Consider the following 19493-nt stretch of genomic DNA (forward strand, 5'->3'; position numbering starts at 1 on the left):
ATGGCAAAATATTAACCAATGGTTATTATAGGAGGATGGGACAAGTGGTCTTTTTTTTTTTTTTTTTCATTTGTACACTGCAAAATTTTTTTTTACACTGAATTTTGTTCTTTAGTATTTTTCGGCTTAGAATGGTCTCTGGCAGGTATTTTAGAGTTCGGGTTTTTTTTCGAAATAACTTGACCTAGGGGTGCGGGGGTGGCTCAGTCGGTTGGGTGTCTGCCTTCGGCTCAGGTCATGATCCCGGGGTCCTGGGATAGAGCCCCTGTTCTGCGGGGAGGCTGCTTCCCCCTCTTCCACTTCCTGCTTGTGCTCTCTCTTTCTCTGTGTCAAGTAGATAAATAAATTCCTTTAAAAAATTAAAATTAAAAAAAGAAAAAAAAAGAACTTGACCTACTGGTTCCTGCAGAAGACACTCACACAGAAAGTCTATGAAAATGTGGCCAGGGGATCCCTGGGTGGCTCAGCGGTTTAGTGCCTGCCTTCGGCCCAGGGCGTGATCCTGGAGTCCCAGGATCAAGTCCCACATCGGGCTCCCTGCATGGAGCCTGCTTCTCCCTCTGCCTATGTCTCTTGCCTCTCTCTGTGCCTCTCATGAATAAATAAATAAAATCTTTAAAAAAAAGAGAAAAGAAAATGTGACCAGAGCTGTATTAAAGTGAAATCCTCCCTTGGGAGAAATGGACAGAAATATTTGCTACTTCTACACTGCAGCCTGACATAGCTCGCTCTGCATGTGTGCGTGGCTTTCTCTCTCTCAACACTGATCATTTTTAACACACCTCTTACACAATGATTCCTAGTTATTTCATATTTCCGGTGCTTTTCGGGAATGAAATCTAATTTCCGCACACTCCAAATGGTTATTACTTTTGATTTTCTGTCTGGTTTCTGATCTCGTTAGTGACCGCCATCATGCTACAATATGGATTTCTAGACTCATCTAGCCATTTCCTTTCTGTTCAATCTTTCTTTTTTTATCCCATTTCCATTTCGTGTCTTACTGTTTCGTCCAGAACTTCTAAAATATAAGAGCGATAAAGAAGAATCCCCGCTCGTAAAAGGCAATGCCTCTAGTGCATCACATAAGGCATACTGTATGTCTAAAATTGTAGGTCTACAAGTGATGCCTAAGTACATAAGCTAAGATAAACTCCAGATGGCTGAAATCCTTAACATAGCCATGGGAAAACTTAGAAATACATAACACAGAATCTTTATCAAAAGGTATGACGTAAATAAATCTACAACTTCTAGGATTGGGGATGGGAAGGAGTGAGTTTGCAGAGAGTATCTGTGGCGAGTTTAAGGCTTGAGGAACTCACAGAAAACAGAAAAAGGAGTATTGAGACCCAGGCCAAAGGGACAGTCAACATGGACACGCAAATCCAGGAGCAGTCTCACGACTAGTCAAGAAGCTCTTAACCAAAGAAACCAAAGAAAAATGAGATGCTATTTCTTTTTGTTCAGTAAGTTGAAACATTACACTTGCTGAGATTAGTCTTTAACTGTTCCCAACACTGGAAAAAAATGATTACCAAGTGATGTTCCATAAGGATGTTAGGTAATGCTAACCAAGGCAATCATCCTGCAGCATAAATGTACCAACAATTCGCTGTATACCTTAAACTTACACAGTGTTGCATGTCAGGGATAGCTCAATTTTTTAAAATGGGTGCACTGCACTGTACCTGAGTTATACCCCAATAACACTGATTCAAAAAGAAAAAAAAACATATAAAAATATAATAGTCACATCTTTGCTTTGACCATGTAAGTCCACTTCGAGGGAGCAAATTTAGGAAATGGTCAGAGCCAAGGACAATAATTTGGACTCAAGAATTTTCAAGTCAGTGTGATAACTGTAAACCTGCACAGTAAATATCTCTGCAGGGACTGGTTCATGTAATGAAATACTCCAAAATCATTTAAAATTGAGTTCTACAGAATGTTATAATGGCCAGGAGAAAGTCTTAGGACAATATTCGCATGAAAAAAAAAGCAGGATACAAAACTAGAATTTCCAATATGTAGATGCTCTGAATGAAACACAGCGATGTTTATGAAGGTTGTCTCTGGAGGGTGGAGCTCCAAATCATTTCTTTATATTTTTAGCACCTCCAGAGTTTTTTTTCCTATGCACATACTTAATGACATCATTAGAAAAGCAACATGTCAACGTGTCATAGATAATACTATCGGCGGGATTTGTTAGGATGTATTTATTCATGTGTTGTTAAAAGAGGGTGGTTCTACTGTCTGCATGCTTGGTGTCTGGGAGGTCAGCAAAGAGGACACCGCAAAGCCATCCCATTTGCATGGCTGGGGTTGGGGTAACTCACTCCAGCATGCTGGTCCCTCCTCTATTCCCCTCTTCCTTGGCCTGAAGCTAGCAATCCCTCCTCAAGACCCAACTCCTTCCTGAAAACCATCTGCAGCTTATCCCCAACCAATTCTTCAGCTCATCTCCCCGGGGACAGAGGCTCCCATTATTTATTTATTTATTTATTTATTTATTTATTTATTTATTTTTCCATTATTTAATTTATTATTTTTTAAAGATGTTTATTTATTTGAGAGCGAGCAAGTGTGACAGCATGAGTGGGAGAAGGTGGGGGGAGAGGGAGAAGCAGGCTTCCCACTGGGGTCGATCCCAGGACCCCGGGATCATGACCTGAGTAGAAGACAGAGGCTTAACCGACTGAGCCACCCAGGTGCCCCTTCCGTTAATTTACTTAATCTTGCATTTATCCTGCTCCACTCACAGAAGGTCCCTCAGCTCCACCTGCCAGAGAATGCACATCCCCACCCTCCCCTGTCCTTAGCTGACCTCTCCTGACCACTACTTCTCGTGGGACACCCCATCCCACGTCCCGCCATCGATCATATCCTCCTGCCAGACCTGCCATAAGCACCCTGTATATTTTTATTTTCCAGCTCTTGTCACCAGCTCTGACCACGTGCCTGTGCTATCATTTCATTAACATCCACCTCTCCCGCTAGACTGGGAACTCCTAGAAAGCAGCCCCAGGGGGGGGTTGTACTCAACGCTTCTCAGGCATTCCAAGTGCCTGGCATAGTGTCGGGACTATCTGTCGGGTGAAGGGATGTTTCCTCACCTGGATAATAAGGGGAGCCTATCTAGATATCAATCAGCAGGGTTTATTAAAAGCCCAGATCCTGGCATCCTCTGCTCCCTCCAAGCCTGGCTGCCCCAAAAGTCCCAGGAAACCTCAGATTACATCACCCTCATTAACAATTAACAAATGACTATCCTCCAGCTCCCCCCCCCACCCCCAGGCTTTCAAGGAGCTTCCAGGCCTTGGGGATTCGAGAGCAAGGGATGAGACAGGAAATCCCAGTGAGTCATGGAGAGCAGTTACTTATTTGGAGGATTTTTTTCAAGCTACTCCTGTCTCTCCCACCGTAGCAGGAACCGCATGAGAATGCACCTGGCAAGAGTTAAGGTATACACGCATTACCTCTCTCCCTCCTCCAGATCTCTGTAGGTGAGAAACAATAAAAATGACAAAAGCTTCCTGGAAGTCTGGCACTGTTCTTAGTCTGTACAGAGAGAGAACTCATTGAATCCTCCCAACGACCTGATAATAAGGTAGGTACCATTATGGTCCCATTTCACAGATGAGGAAAGTGGAGGCACAGTGGGATTTGGTAACCTGCTCGAGGTCACAAAGCTCCAGAGACCCTGCTCTTAACCACTACACCCTACGGTGGTCCCTGCCATCCTAAGATTTCTGTCGTTTCGGTTACTGCTGCTCAGTCAGCCTCATAGGGAAGCACATGATCCTCCCGACTTAGATCAGAAGACCAACCCCGTGACAATGCCTACATCCCTTGCTTCACCTCATTACAGACATGTGATGACCTCGCATCCTTGCAAGAAGGGTGAGTACTGTATACAATATTTTCAGAGAGAGACACCCATTCCCATAACTTTTATTACTGTATATTGTTATAAGTGTTCTCTTCTGTGATGAGTTATTGCAGTCCGTGTCTTAACTTGACCTAACTATAAATTAAGCTTTATTGTAGGTAAGTATGTATAGAAAGAAATATAGTGATTATGTAGGGCTTGGTACTATCTCTGGTTTCAGGCACCCACTGGGGGGCTTGGGATGTACCCTCCCAAGCATAAGGGGGGAAAGGACTGCTGTACTGCTTCATTATTAAGAAAGCGAATGTTGCCCAAAGGGGATACTGAAGACACCCATTTGACCCACTGACTCCTGCAGAGCACTGCTCCGGTAGTGGAAGTGGGAGAGCGGACAGGGGAGGCTGGCACGCTGCGGGTCACATGGCAGGGACTGCTTTTTCAGGCTGAAACTCAAGAGCGGTGATGCCTGTGGAATGAACACTGACAGGTTCCCCTCCCCCAAGAACAATCGCTCGTCTATGGGGAGCTTCAGCTGGCTGCCCAGAGCTGTGGTTTTTTTCAGCAGGAAGCAAGTCATGTGCATCAATTATCAGGAACTCTGAAATCCAACTGGGATCCCAAGCGTGCCACTTAACCCTGGGTGATGTGACATACATAACTCCCAAGGCCTCATGACCCTACAGTGTAGTGTAAGTAGGCCCTGATTCTGGGGGACCAGTGAATGTAACCTCAAACCCAGGCGTGGTAGGCGATGTAAGTGCACTAAAGGATGCCATCTCCAAGACAGCACCCCCACTGCCTCCCCCCATCACCCGGGGGAACTCGGTGGCACTCAGCACAGTACCTGGCCCATGGATCTCAGCTCCCACTAGGTTTAGAATAAAACCCAAACTCCTTACTACTGCTTCTTAGACCTCGCATGATCTGACCAACGTCAGCCACGCCCCACCGCTACCCTCCCTGGGCTCCCACCACTGGTTTTCCTTCTGTGCCTGCAGGCCGGCCCCTGGCGCCTGTGCTGGCTCTTCCCTCTACCTGGGTCACCCCTAGACCTTGGTCCCGCTGCGTCCTACTCATTGGGATCTCTACGCGAGCATCCCCGCCTTCCTCCGAGGCCCTGGCCTTAGAGTCAGGCTCTCCACACCGCACCCCTCCAGACTGGGAAGTGTCGGTCCGAGGCAGTAGAACGCCGCCGGGACCCGAGGGCCTTCAGTACTGCAACAAATGTTTGTTGAATGCACAAATGCTCGATGCACTCAATCGAACCCGCTCCTCCACCCACCCACCCACACACACAACCTGGGAGAAATTCGTAGAGAAGCCGTTTGCAAGCGGCAGCACCGCAAGTTACCTCCGAACAAAGGCGGTGAGCCGAGCTGCAGCCCTGGGGCCACCTTGCCCGAGGGGCGCGCGCTGCGGCGGGGAGGAGGGAGGCGGGCGCGCTGCCTACCTTGAACTCGGCGGAAAGTTGGGGCGTGTACTCGCGCGTCCAGAGCGCGCGCACCAGCGCCGCCAGCTGCTCGGTGACCTCGGCGCGGCCCGGCGCCGCCCGGTAGCGCCCCAGCGCCAGGAACTCGGCCAGCAGGTCGGTGTTGCTGAGACACTGCACCACGGCGTTCATGAAACAGGTGTTGCCGTGGTTCTTCAAGCCCTGCGCGCCCGGGGGCCGCGCGCCGTCGCCGGCCGGGGGCTGCGGCTGGGGCTGGGGCTGCGGCTGGGGCTGCGGCTGCGGCTGCGGCTGGGGCTGGGGCTGGGCGCCGGGCGGGCGCTCCTCCCCGGGGCTCCCGCGCGCGGCCGGGGCGGGGTCCGGGGCGCAGGCGAAGCCCCCCTCGCCGTCGCCGTCGCGGGGGCCTGGCTGGGGCCGCGGCCGGGACGGCGAGGCCCCCGGGCGGGAGCGGCTGCCCAGCGCCAGCAGGAAGCGGCCGAGCAGGCGACGCAGGGAGCGGCGGCGGCGGGGCCGGGGCGCGGGCGGCCCCTCTCCCTCCGCGGCCCCCGCGCCCGGCTCCATGGCTCCCGCCCGCGCGCCCTCGGAGCCGAGCCCCCCGCTCCCCACCCCGCCCCCGGCAGCGCCGCCCACCCGCCCTGACCGCCGGGGAGAGGCGGCGGGCGCCGGCTACCTGCGGGCCAGGTGTGCCGGGACCGGGCGGAGGCGGAGCCAGGGGCGGGGCCGCCCCACCCCGCCCCGCCCCGCCCCGCGCGGGAATCCGGCCGCGGGGCCCGCCCAGGGCAGCGCCGCCTGCCGCAGGGAGGCGCGCGGCTCGCCGGCCCTGGGTCCCCACCCTTCCTCACCTCCCGCGGGCCGACGCCCCGGACTCCCTCCCATTCCCGCCAGCCTCCAACCTGTGAAACAGCACGGGGGTGATACACTTGAAAGCGCCCGGTGGATCGCGAAGCCCCGGCTAGCCTGAGATCCTGGGAATTACGTGCAGGGGAAGGTGAAGATCGGCCAAAGGAAGATTCTCCAAGAGACGCGCACCGGGGGCTGGGACCCGCCGGGGAGCGCGCCGCGGGGTCCTCCCACCTGCCGGCGCCGGTGTGTGCGGGCGGGTGACGCCCCACCTGCTCCCTGCCCGCCTGCACCGCACGGGAGGCCTTCCCGGGTCCACGACCGGGAGCCGCGTGGGGCCCCGGCACGAGTCATCCCGGATGGTTGTGGCGGGTTTGTTTAAACTGCAGGCCCGGTCAAGAGTCGCTTCCCCGAGACTTGCAAGGCTCGAGGCTTCACTGTCCTGCTCCAGCCGCTGGAGAAGCCGGCGCAGGGAGGATCGCGCCTATACCGAGGCAGGCAGAGGAACCGGAACTCGACCCGGCTCTGCGGCCTGCCCAGCCCACACGCGGGCTCTTTCCAGCCTCGGGGTTTGCTCCCCGGGACGTTTTCAGGCTCCCGGGCTCGCCCGCGGTGCGTTCCCCTGGCCGGTGTTGGTGTCCAATCAGAACTGGCCTGGCCTGGCCCCGCCCTTGGTTTCCTGGGTGACCCCGGGGGGGCCTCCTCCGGTCTCTGGACCCTGTAACTGTCAGGTTTATAATTAATCAGGCAAAGTCTTGCAGGAGATTTTCTCATCAGTTTCTGACTCAGAAAGACCTTCGCAGGATGCATGATCCCATCAACGCCCTGAAATGTTTCCTTATTTGAGAAGTAAGTGATCATTTATTAAATAACTGCCTTGATATGTCCCCAGGAGGTGACCTGATGCAGAAAAAGAGGACGATGACGACGACGACGAAGAATTACTTAAAGGATAAAACAACAGGCTTAGAACAAAAAACGTATGCTGTGAATTGGAGACTTGAAGTAATTTCTGGAAAATGCCATGATTTACTCTCTCTTGGAAAAAAAGATACCCGGTGGGATGATTAATACACAAGGTCCGTTCTCTTGCCTCCCCTTGCCCAGAAAAGCATCTGAGAAATTTCACCTTTGATGATTATCCCCAAGATCCCCAAGAACCCATGATTTCTTTGAGAAAGCACCATAATTCATGTTCAACCGTCTTCTCTGGCAGGGATTCTGCTGATGCTCTAACATATTATTTCACTTCTCAAAATAACCTTTAAAGCAGATATTCTCACTTTACAAAAGGCCAAACTCAGAAAGTTGGATGGATGGAAGGCAGGGAGGGAGGGAGGGAAGGAGGGAGGAAGATCCTAAAATCCTACCCAAGATCTGGACTCAGACCAAGTCTTGCCCCATTGCAGCTTGACCATTGAAAAGCTGACCCTCCTTATTTTTAGACAATAACAGTAGTGCAAGCTGTAGACAAATTATGTAGAAGGGCTGTGGGTTTTGCAGTCACAGGACAGAGATTATGACAGGAAACCAACAACAGGGAATTTATAATAAAAACCTTTTAATTACACTCTGGACAACTTATTCTTGAACACATTCCAAGTTTAATATACAATTTAAGAATACAAAATGCATCCTATAAAGAAAAAGGGAAACTTAACATATTTTGAGTAAAGAACAAAAATCCCGGATGGGAGAAATAAAAAAACAGTCTTGGGAGTTATCTAAGGTCAACTTTCAATAGAACCCTACGCGGTGGTGCATCCCAGAAATCTCTGAGGCCTCATGAGGTAAATGGGTACTTCCATCTCAAAATAGCTCCATCAGCACTTACGCTAACGATGTACTGATTTCCTGGACTTATCCGGATGCGGGTGATGTTGCCACTGTGTCCCACCCCAACATGAGTCACTTCACCCTCGTTATAATCCCAAACTTTGACCAGATGGTCATTTCCACCTGAAAAAGACAAACAGGTGTATTTGGCGTTGCTGCAACAGAACAGGGAGAAACAGCCTTGATTTCGAGTAACTGGATAATTTACAGCACGTCCCCCGTGTTCCAATTTAAAGGGAGAAAAATCTGTCTTTATATTTCTCTTTTCCTTGATTATAAAAATCTAGATCTGCTGTAGTAAATTTTACAAGAAAGAAATATAAAGAGGTGACATCCTTATCTCACCACCCAGAAATAACACTGATTAACTATTATGTTATTAATAACACTGATTTAGTTCCTTCCAGTCTTTTCTCTACAAGTATATGTGTATATGTATATATATGTGTGTGTGTGTGTATATATGATCACATAATGTGTGGTTTAATATCATGCCATAAGTAAATGTGTTTATGAAACTTTAATTCATTTGGAGCATTTATTTGTTAATGTCTTGAAGAGTCAGGGCCCAGCAGGAAATGATCATTGATGGTGTCAGAAGGCATGTTATATGGTCCATGCCCCCTGGAAATGCTGATTTAAAAGCTGACATTTAAGACTGCAGTAGGAAATAACATAGCAAGGCATGCTGGATAATCCAGACCATTTCTGTCACCGATGCCACCACCAAAAAAGGAAGCAATGTAAGGCTCAGCTTTTATGTGTGCCCCCCAAGGCTCATGGGCAGACGTTTCCTCCCACTGAAGCGTGACTTCTGGATCTTACTTTCCTGGCCACTCGGGCTGCAGTGTTCAGGCCTGAATCTGAATCACAGGGCCCGTAGATACTTTTGTCATCACTTCCTGTTGCCTCCCACTTTGGAGTTCTATGCTCCCATTTACATAAGCAGGGCTTGGCTTTCTTTTCCTACTCCAGGACTAACCTGTGACAAAGTGCACTCCTTCCAGGGTAATATCCATTCCATTGATTGACCCAGACAAGGAGCCTTCCAACTCTCTGATTACGGACCCATCAAATACTTCCCAGTAAGCAATCTAGAATTCAGAAAAAACAGCCATCAGGCCGGATTCGGCTCGGTGGCAGCATCCGTGCCATGCCAACAAAAAAGATGGTTCTAACTTTATATAGAAGGGTGGCAAAAATACACCCCGGGATGATATATCGGCTGAAAATTATAAATAGGCTCAAGCAGGGGGTGGAGAAGGCATTTTCATATTTTTAGCACTGGTTTTTCAATTTGCATTCTATTTAGAGAGACGGTGATGTGCCAGTAAGCCCGGATTGTGACAGAAAGTGCTTTTGGTGAGAAGAAGCACTTGGGAGTCCGGAGCAAGCTATAAAAGAAGGAAGGCCTGGTGAAAGGGAAGCAGCCCCCTCCAGCTGCTTGGGGAAGGAGTTGCGGGAGTTGCACAGGCTCTGCTCTCTGCGGCTGACCACCCCCACCCCCTCTTCCTCACTCCATCCTATCCCCAACTTTCTCTTCTGCCTCAAAGCAGTGAACCCCACCTCCACCCCAGGATGGGGTTTAGAGGCAAACTGACAATATGGTCCCCTCCTGGGTTAGGGGGGAGATTTTTCTCTGAATACTCTGCTTTTATACTCTTTGCATTTTGAATCTTATAAATGTACACCTCTTCAAAAGAGAAAATTTATTTCTAAACAAAGCACTTGACCAGGAAGAAGGAGTGCGAATTTTGCATGCATTTCACCTCTTCTTATTTTGTGTTGATAGAAATTTGCTGGGTCACAATTCAGGTCATGAGGCCAGGAATATGTATTCTTCTGAATCTAGCTGGAAATTGTATATGCTATTTTTTAAAAAAAAATTTTTTTAAGCTATGTTATTGATTTCTATTGATGCTTGGTCACTTTAACAAAAGGTTGTTTTCATAGTAAAAGCATAAAGGAATATAGAAGCATGCCCGAAATCTCGTTTCTCAGGAATCACACCCACTTAGGCAGCTGGTGCCTGATGGCCTGCTCTTTTGGCCAAAGTCAAAGTGATCATCTGAGCAGCCTTAAGGCGCCTTGGCTTTCCCTCAGGCTTACCCTCTGCAGGGATGGTCTTCCCAGAGAGCTAAGCAAGGCGAGTCCTCCACCACTCAGACCTCAGCTCAAGTGTCACCTCCTTAAGGAGACCTTCGCCAAGCATCCTAGCTAAAGCAGCTTCCATCCACTGAGCCAGGATTGTGTGACCTATTCTTCCTTTTTATCCCTTTCACCATCTGATGTCATCTTGTTCACATATGAGCCCGCTGTTCAAGGACATGTTTGTTTCCATGTGTCTTGTCCAATCCATCCCCTCCTACCTACGGTCACTACGGAAAGTTGGCCAGCTCCCTGACAGCAGGGACACTGTCCTGTCCCCAGGCCTCACGGTGGCTGTACCGATGTATGATTTATGCTTTGAATATTCTGGTGACAATTCTCAGATGAGGACAGTAGCCTGTTTCAAGTCTCCTAAACTCATAAACCATCCCATTCTCTGGAATGTGGGGAAACATGACACAAATCTGGAAACTTTATGAACCACGTATAATAGCATTTATGGTGACATCATGATTAACTTCCTAATATCCAAAAAAATAAAAAAATAAAAAAATAACTTCCTAATATCCTTTCCGCCCCCTTCCAAGAGGAAGCCTGCTTAAGCCAGAAGTGAAATGGGTTTGGGGAGTGGGCAGATGAAAGCCAGTTTGGGCATACAAGACACAAAGGAAGTACCAAGGCCAACCTACAGGAACTAGAACCAAGCAGAACTCTGGGTGCTCCCCCTAAACATTCTGTGTCAGGCAAACCCTGGCCCACACAGGTGGCATTTCTTAGGTTTTTCTGACAAAGTATCTTCAGACAGTAGTTCCCAATCACCTTGGCAGCTTAAACAGGGAAAGACCCATTCCTAGATATTTATTTATTTATTTATTTATTTATTTATTTATTTATTTATTTATTTATTTATTTGTATTCATTTGCGAAAGCACAAGCAGTGGGAGGGCCAGAGGGAGCCCGATGTGGGGCTTGATCCCAAGACCCTGGGGATCATGACTTGAGCCAAAAGCAGATGCTAAGCCACCCAGGTGACCCTATTTTCTTTTTTTTTTTTTTTTAAGATTTTATTTATTTGACAGAGAGTAAGCAAGCATGAGTGGGGTGGGGATATGCCAAGGAAGAGGGAGAAGCAGACTTCCTGCTGAGCAGGGAACCAGACATGGGACTCGATCACAGAACCCTAGGATCATGACCTGAGCTGAGGGCTGATGCTTCACTGACTGAGCCCCCCAGGCGCTCCCTGCCCCCTCTTCCTAGATTCTATCTTCGGTGTTGGGGGAGCAGAGAGAGGTACCTCTAGTATTTCTCCTACAATATTTTTATACTTTCAACTTTACTTTTTCTGTAGCTGGTAGAAAGATAAATATACAATCTCTTCTTTGATGATCTCAAAGTCATCTCCAAGTCTGAATTAGGGGAATCCAACCATTAATTGGATGTGCAGGTAACTGGACTGAGTCCTGGCTGATCTGATGTGGCCAGGAGGGTAGCTGACACCCCGGCATCCTTGCCCTTCCATGCACCTCTCTCCTGAAGCCTTTTGCTTGCTCCAAAAGGAAGGGTTCCTCCCAAAAGAGGGACCAATCTTCACCCAAGGCCAGGGACTCCTCAGCTAAGGAGATTTGTTATACGTTGGTGAAGTAGAGGAGAGCATGTCATTCCACTTGAGTGTAGTCAAGGGGACAGCTGGTTTGGGCAATCTGGTTCTAGGCTCAGAAATGCCCTAATAATGAAAACCAGTACTTAGCGCGTAGCTACTACGGGCCAGGTTCCCCGCCATTGGCATTACACACGAGCATGACTTTAGCGCTCACGGCAACTCTGTGAGATCAGCCCTTTACAGTCAAGGAAGCAAAGACACCAAAAGGTGATGTAGCATTTGCAAAGCGGAGCAGCTGGTCCCCAGCAAGACTGTGCTCTGAACTCCTGGGGCTCAACCCCAGAGCTGCTCCCTCAGCCACAGCACCTCACTGCATCTGCCCTGCACCAGAAGGGCCCTGACTCCTGCTGGGAGTGTTTACCTTTCTGTCTGTCCCGCTGGTGATGATCTGGAACTCTTCCGGGTGGTAACAAACACACTGGAATAAGGTATTTGCCAGGATCATCTGATTCCTCCGGAGACGTCTGAAAATGAGACACAAAAGCCATGAGGCTCGACTTGCTCTTCCCTAGGAGATGTATTGTTCAAAGTGGATTTGGTGCAAGCGGGAGTTGCTTTGGTTTATCTATCCCAGACAGACTTCCTGCTCCTATGCAGGCTCCACTTTGGCATCTCCTCAGCACACCTGCGGGGCACTCAGAAGACACCGGTTGGGCCCTTTTCCAAAGACAAAGCACGGAACTGCAGGGGAAGCCTCAAGTTCCAGCAAGAGTGAAGTGGGAGGGGCTGAGTTCAGAGTTACCCTGCTGCCTTCCACACCAGCCTCCTTATTCTTGAGGCCACCATGTGGAAGTAAAGGTTCCTACCATCTGAGTGACACAGTGTGGGGATAGGTTTTTATTTTTATTATCTTTCTTTAGACATTTTTTAAAGATTTTATTTGAGAGTGAGAGAGTGAGCATGAGCGGGGTGAGGGGCAGAAGGAGAAGCAGGCTCCCTGCTGAGCAGGGAGCCCGATGAGGGTCTTGATCCCAGGACCCCGGGATCATGACCTGAGCTGAAGGCACCCCCTTAACTGACTGAGCCACCTAGGTGTCCTGGGGATGGCTTTTTAAAAATAGATATTATTGAGCCTCACCTTTAAGGATTTGGACCTAGAGGCCCACAGATGGGCACTTTTCATCAGCATCCCAGCTGATTCTCATGTGCATGATGGTTTGAAAACCACCGTGGTAGCTACCATGCTAACAAATATGTACATATATGGCTTCTCCCCCTCAGGAAATGGGTGGCCATCTCACAGGCCAGCCTCCGCAGGCTGAAAACATGCACCTTCTGCATGGTTTCTTCTCAATATGGCAGTTTTCAAACCTGGCCACTTTTTAAAGATTTTAGCACAAATTAGCCAGATAGTCCTGCAATGCAGCAGGCAGGCTTCAGGGATTTTTGGTGATCACAAACAATCCATGGATATCACTTTAGAGATGCCCTACCTGGGACGCCTGGGGGATTTAGCAGTTGAGCACCTGCCTTTAGCTCAGGGCATGATCCCAGGGTCCTGGGATCGAGTCCCACATCGGGCTCCCCACAGGGAGCCTGCTTCTCCCTCTGCCTGTGTCTCTGCCTCTCTCTGTGTCTCTCAAGAATAAATAAATAAAATCTTTTAAAAAGAGAGAGAGAGAGAGAGACGCCCTACCTTCTAGTTCTGTGTGTTACCAAAGGGGAGTTCAGGTGTAGGCTAAGACCTCCCGCAATTGTGGTCCTTGAACCAGGGGCATCCCTTGGGAGCTGGTTAGAAATGCAGAATCTCAGGAGCCCCTCTGGACCTACTGAATAGAAATCTACATGTTAACCAGATCCCCAGGTGGTCCATGGGCAGCTACCTCAAAGTGAGAGACACGCAGAACCAGGAGGCAGGTTTGCTTTCGTTTTTGTTTTTCAGTGTATTAAATAAAAAGTGTTCTGCATTTGCATTAATTCCCATTCTCTTTTCTCCAGTCTAGAAAGTTCCTTATTCTCCTGGAGTACCTATATCCATTCCTGTATTTAGATCTTTTTTCTCCTGCTTCTAGACTTATCTGAGTCTCTCTAAGGCAGTTATGTGCAGAGGCAAGGCATCTTAGGAGTGATAAGAGAGGTTGCCAGGGGAAGAGGGAGTTAGGGGAATAGGACCTAATTCTAAATTAAAAAACACAGCTGGGGTGCCTGGGCAGCTCAGTGGTTAAGCATCTTCCTTCGGCTCAGGGCATGATCCTGGGGTCCTGGGATCAAGTCCCGCATCGGGCTCCCTGCATGGAGCCTGCTTCTCCCTCTGCCTGAGTCTCTGCCTCTCTCTGTGTGTCTCTCATGAATAAATAAATAAAATCTTAAAAAATAAATCAATAAACACAGCTAAAATGCTTATGGTAAAAAAAATGAATATTTTTAAAATAAATAAATACACACAGCTAAAATGCTTATAGTAAAAAAAAAAAAAATCACCCCTGAAAACCTTTTGTGGACTCCCAACAGTAAAGTCACACCAGTCCCCCACTTCTACCCCGCATGGCTCACTCTGCAGAGCTCACTCTGGGCTTGGTCACACTGCGTGGCAAAACAATAGGAACTGCCTATGACGTTACTTCCCTCTCCCTTTTTGCGGGGTGGGGGGGAATTCTTAGGATTGCATTCATAGAAGTTCAATCATGCTTCGCGGTGTGTGACCGGAAAACTATTTGCCCGTGCGTCCAGAATCTTCTAAAATCCAGCCCTCTGGGAAACTGTATCCCTTCTACCAGCACCCGTAAACTCTGAACAGTCACGGAGAGGAGTGGCTTCAGATGGACATCCCCTGTCTGTTGCCTGAAAGATTTCTAGTCTTTGTTTGAATCTTCTCTCAAGTTCCATAAAAATGCTGGGATTCCTGGGTGTGTATCATGTTGTCCTCCCCACCACGGGTACCTACACCAGGTCCCAAATGATGCAAGTGCCATCCGTGCTGGCAGTGACACATTCCTCATTGTTCTTCTTCACCCTAATGCAAGACACGGAGGATTTGTGCTCTTTCAGGGCCTCTTCCAGCTTCTGGGTCTGGCAGCCTATCTGCCACACCCTCACCTGGAAGCCACAAAGCATAGGCTTTCAACACAAACTTTGGACTTGAAGGGGTTAAAATATATACATATTTTTTCCATATTTATATGCTTTTTCAGCTCTGCTGTACTCGACTTATTTTAAATTTGCTGTTCTCGTCTCTGTTGAGTGGGGCGGGAATGCAAAGCTGCAGAGCAGGAATATCCTTCCATGGAGCCAGGAAAATGCTACCAATAATCCTACACCTACATCTACTTTTAAGGCTGAGAAATTTATCAGACACCTGCTGCTTGCTAAAGCAAGCGAAATAGCATATCTGCTCAGTTCTGCTGAGCATCACTCTTAGACTTCTGGTGCCATCAGGAAAGCTCTTGGGTGCCCAGAGCCATATTTAACCTTCACATCAGCTGCTCGGGCTTAATGGTTTTCAATCGATGGTTCCCAACCTTATCAAAGCCAGTACCCGCTTTCTACAACAAATATATTCTGACTGCCAACCCCCTGCTATCGTGAAGTGAAATTCATAGGTCATTGGTTCTACCCACAAAATTTCAAAAATGGTCAATATGATGCCCTAACTGTAATAAAAGGGGTACGTAAAAAGGAAGTCATTGTATGGTCCTGTAATAGATAAACATTCTGTCACAACCGTACCAGAAAGCATAATAATGTAGTCAGATGCTTACACTTTCTCATATCGAGCATGTTGGACTTGTGGAAGGTATGAAGAGCAGAGATTATCTTGCTTGAGTAACATAAGACAATACAAGAATACAAGAATAGTATCAACACCCTAGAAACTAGGGTTAGGATAAGTGATAATGGGCTAACTTATTTGTACCTGAAAGGGGAAAGTAGCCATAAGCAAAGTAAGAAAAACATCCTAAGACGTTTCCTTAGTAAGGAAGATGGGGAAGCATGAAGTTCTCCCAAATGAGCTGTGTCTGAATAATTCTCTAATCTTGTAAGCCACTATGTGTGGAGGCATACATTCAGTCTTTAGCAAGAGTAATACTCAAATTTTCTAACTCATACGATATGGGCAGCAAACAGCACCCAGGCCTGGAGCTTTGGATATTCTGGGCATTAGCCTTTAAGCTGTGGGACTGCAGGGGGTTTAGGGTATGTTTGCGGGGGTAAAGGGAGAGGGGGTAAAGTGGTGGGACTGGGGTCTTTGCAACTCAGGCAAGGTCATTTACCAATGAAAATGGAAATACTTGAGTACTTCGGGAACTGCTAAATTCATACCCGTGCACACCTGCTGACAGCAGCCCTGGTCTCCAGCACTTAACAATGAATGTCTTTTGGAAGGAAGGTCCATAATAGCTGAGTGAGGAATGGGAGGAAGAGCTGATGTGGTGTTCTGAAAAGACTGCCAAGGGCAATGAATTTGTAATGTCTGATTTCTTCCGGCAGCTCTCATCAGCTGGGGCTCAGTCCCCTAGAAGCAGATGATCTGGTCCAAGCCAAGTTTGGGCAGGGGCAGGGCAGATGCCCCAAAAGTCTGAGGGAGCTCACAAGGATGCTGAGGGTGTTGACAACAGCATGACTGAAGAGCTAAGGGAAGGGATCAAAGCCCTCGAGGGGGTGGTAGGCAGAGAGCAGGGGAGGGTCCAAGGCTAGAAGGATCTATGGAGCACCTGCCACGTGGCTAGTCCACGTGGAGATGTGCTCTGAATGCAAAATGTACATCAGATTTTGAAGACTTGGTACAAACCATCGCAAGACATCTTACTAATCAGAGTCTTGATTGTTTATTTTCCATTTATATAGAAGAAATGGAAGTGCAGAGAGGTTGAAGAGCTTGCCCCAGGTCACACAGCTGGAAAGTGGTGGAAGCAAAATTTGTAGCCAGACAGTCTGATTCCTGGAGCCCAAACACTCAGCCTGGAACCTGCTTGGCCCTCAACTCTGCTAAAGGCCTCATGAAGATGCTAGATCCTTCTCCACTCTGGTAAGTTATTCCTATAATTGCATGAAGATAAGAAAGGAAAAGAAGATGTCCTCTCTTGAGAAAGGCAGGCTTTGGGTGGGGGATGCAGAGAAAGCAGAGGTGGGGGGGGTGGTGGCTGGGGAGGCACTGAGAAGAATGTGTGAATGGAAGATGTTTCAGGCTCCTGCCAATGATGGGAGCGAGGGTCAAGTGTGACGATTCTGAAATAATGGTCACACGTCTGGGTAGATGAAAGAATTGAGTCTAAAAATAGCATTGCCTTTAAAAGATATGATGGAGACAATTTATGTAACTATAGTCTTTGAAGGAGAAGAACAAACAAATCCAAAACTCTGGCAAAATGCTCACCTGATTCATAGCCCGATTCCGTATAGAATGCTTTCATGCCTGTATCTTGAATGTTCTTTCATTAACAGGTATATCTATGTGTGTGTTTGTGTTATTAGAGTTTTAATTTACAATGTATTTTAGGGTTTCTTCAAAATCCTACTTTGGTTCTGCCTGACTCCTAATATAGGTTAAACACACACACACACACACACACACACACACACGTAAGTAGCTTCCTGTAAGGCAGTTGCTCTAAACTAGGGGCTATTGCCAAAAAAAAAAAAGATTCTGCCTTCAAGAACAATACCTCCCCTTCCCCACCGCCGCTGATGACCCGTTTACAGTCACTGGTGGTAGCGATAGCTGTCACTCCGATCCTGTGGGCATTGTTGATGACATATATCAGCCGGCCCGTCTCTGGGGCGAAGGCCCGGATCCTACCATCGTCCCATGCTGGCGTGGAAGGGAGACAAGAGAGAGGCAGGATCAGTAGGCCCCTAGTCTTGGTGCTGACTCTGGCTCTCCTCAATCATAAAGGAGTCGGGACTGGGGAGCAGTGGTGGTGATGGGGGAAGGTGGTCAGTCCCCCCCAAATGCCAGGAATCATATCCCTCTTGCCCCTGACTCCCCAAATTGGCCACACCTGCCTGTAGGTGCACCCAACCCCAGGAGAAAACGTTTGGGGTGGGGAGGAAGGAAGGAGGCCAGCTCCCACTGCTCCTGTGGGTTGCAAAACTTGTGCATTCAACCAGCTAGCTGATATTGGTTGCATCTGGGTAGAGAATTTAACATCTCTAAACACATGTTGGTTTCTTACCCCTCCCTCTATTTTATTTTATTTTTATTTATTTATGATAGTCACACACACACACACACACAGAGAGAGAGAGAGAGAGAGAGAGGCAGAGACACAGGCAGAGAGAGAAGCAGGCTCCATGCACCGGGAGCCCGACGTGGGATTCGATCCAGGGTCTCCAGGATCACGCCCTGGGCCAAAGGCAGGCGCCAAACCGCTGCGCCACCCAGGGATCCCCCTCCCTCTATTTTAAACCTGATGCTCCTTCCCTGACTTCTGCCATCTTCCCCATCTCAATAAAAGTTGCCATCATCCATCCAGTTGTCTAAGCCAAGAACTTCAGAGTCATCCTTGATTCTTCTCTATTCCAACCACCCAACTCCACCCAGCCCAACCCAACTTCCAATCAATAAACAAGCCCTATAAGTTCTACAGTTAAAAAACATCCCGAATTTGCCCACTTCCCAATCTCTCCCTCCACTGGGCCTACCCTCAACCAAGCCACCAGCATCTCTCTCCTGGGGGATTGTAACAGCTTCCTCCCTGGCTTCAGACTCTTGCTCCCTTCAATCAATTATCTATGCAGGGTCTGGGTACACCCCTTCAGGGACCTAGCAGTGAACCTAGAAGTGGCATGAATAGAGGCAGGGAGACCTGGTAGGAAGCCACTAGAAGAAATCTAAGGGATGGTGATGGCTGGGACAAGGGTGGAGATGATGATAAGTGCTCTGTGGTGAGCGCCATCTGTGGTGAGGCAAATGCCGGAAGCCAAGAGCTCCTGGTGGCCACTGTGTGTGAAGACATGACCAAAGGAGAAGCCAATGGGGAGGAGACAGAGCCAGGGAAAGAGGAGGTGAGATGAGCTACTGATATCACCATTTCAACAGCTGTACCTAAGATCCACTTGAGGGGTGCCTCGGTGGTTCAGTAGGTCAAGCGTCTTGACTTCGGCTCAGGTCATGATCTTGGGGTCCTGGGATCAAGCCCTGCATCAGGCTCCCTGCTCAACACAGAATCTGCTTCTCCCTCTGCCCCTCCTCTTGCTCGTGCTTGTGTGCACACTCTCTCTCTCAAATAAATAAAGTTTTTTTAAAAAAGAGAGATCCACTTGACTTTTCCCGATGTGAACAAGTGAATTCACTTTTTGACCACTGGGGAAATTTGCATATGAGTTGAACATAAGATGATATATATTTATATATAAATCCCAGGTCCCCAGGATCATGCCCTGAGCTGAAGGCAGATGCTCGCCAGGTGCCCCAAACATAAGATGATATTAAGAAATTATTATTTTGGGGATCCCTGGGTGGCTCAGCAGTTTAGTGCCTGCCTTTGGTCCAGAGTGTGATCCTGGAGTCCTGGAATCGATTCTGTTTCAGGCTCCCTGCATGGGGCCTGCTCCTCCCTCTGCCTATGTCTCTGCCTCTCTCTCTCTCTCTGTGTGTGTGTCTCTCATGAATAAATAAATAAAATCTTTTTAAAAATAAACTAAAAATAATAAAAGAAATTATTATTTTGTAGGAAAATATCACTTTTAGCAATGCAAACTAAAGTATTTGGAGGTGGAATATGACAGTGTCTATGATTTACGTTAAAATACTTTGCTGTGAGAGG

The 19493-nt window shown here is 48.3% G+C and overlaps 2 protein-coding genes across 4 annotated transcripts in view; both read right to left on the reverse strand.

Annotated features, from left to right (window-relative positions):
* USP43 (ubiquitin specific peptidase 43) overlaps window positions 1-5903 on the reverse strand; it is a 50413-nt gene extending 44510 nt beyond the window's left edge. For both annotated transcript variants that reach the window (XM_055307072.1, XM_055307071.1), the window contains exon 1: window positions 5346-5903. In XM_055307072.1, coding sequence (XP_055163047.1) covers window positions 5346-5903 — 558 coding nt within the window. The remainder of the gene's footprint in view (window positions 1-5345) is intronic.
* A 1715-nt stretch (window positions 5904-7618) lies between these two features.
* CFAP52 (cilia and flagella associated protein 52) overlaps window positions 7619-19493 on the reverse strand; it is a 41666-nt gene continuing 29791 nt past the window's right edge. For both annotated transcript variants that reach the window (XM_055306492.1, XM_055306493.1), the window contains 5 exons: window positions 17391-17536; window positions 14672-14823; window positions 12149-12251; window positions 9001-9112; window positions 7619-8141 (listed from right to left, as the gene is read on the reverse strand). In XM_055306492.1, coding sequence (XP_055162467.1) covers window positions 7966-8141; window positions 9001-9112; window positions 12149-12251; window positions 14672-14823; window positions 17391-17536 — 689 coding nt within the window. In that variant the 3' untranslated portion in view covers window positions 7619-7965. The remainder of the gene's footprint in view (window positions 8142-9000; window positions 9113-12148; window positions 12252-14671; window positions 14824-17390; window positions 17537-19493) is intronic.

This window comes from Nyctereutes procyonoides, unplaced genomic scaffold, assembly GCF_905146905.1.
Source record: "Nyctereutes procyonoides isolate TBG_1078 unplaced genomic scaffold, NYPRO_anot_genome, whole genome shotgun sequence".
In the NCBI taxonomy this organism is placed as follows: Eukaryota; Metazoa; Chordata; class Mammalia; order Carnivora; family Canidae; genus Nyctereutes; species Nyctereutes procyonoides.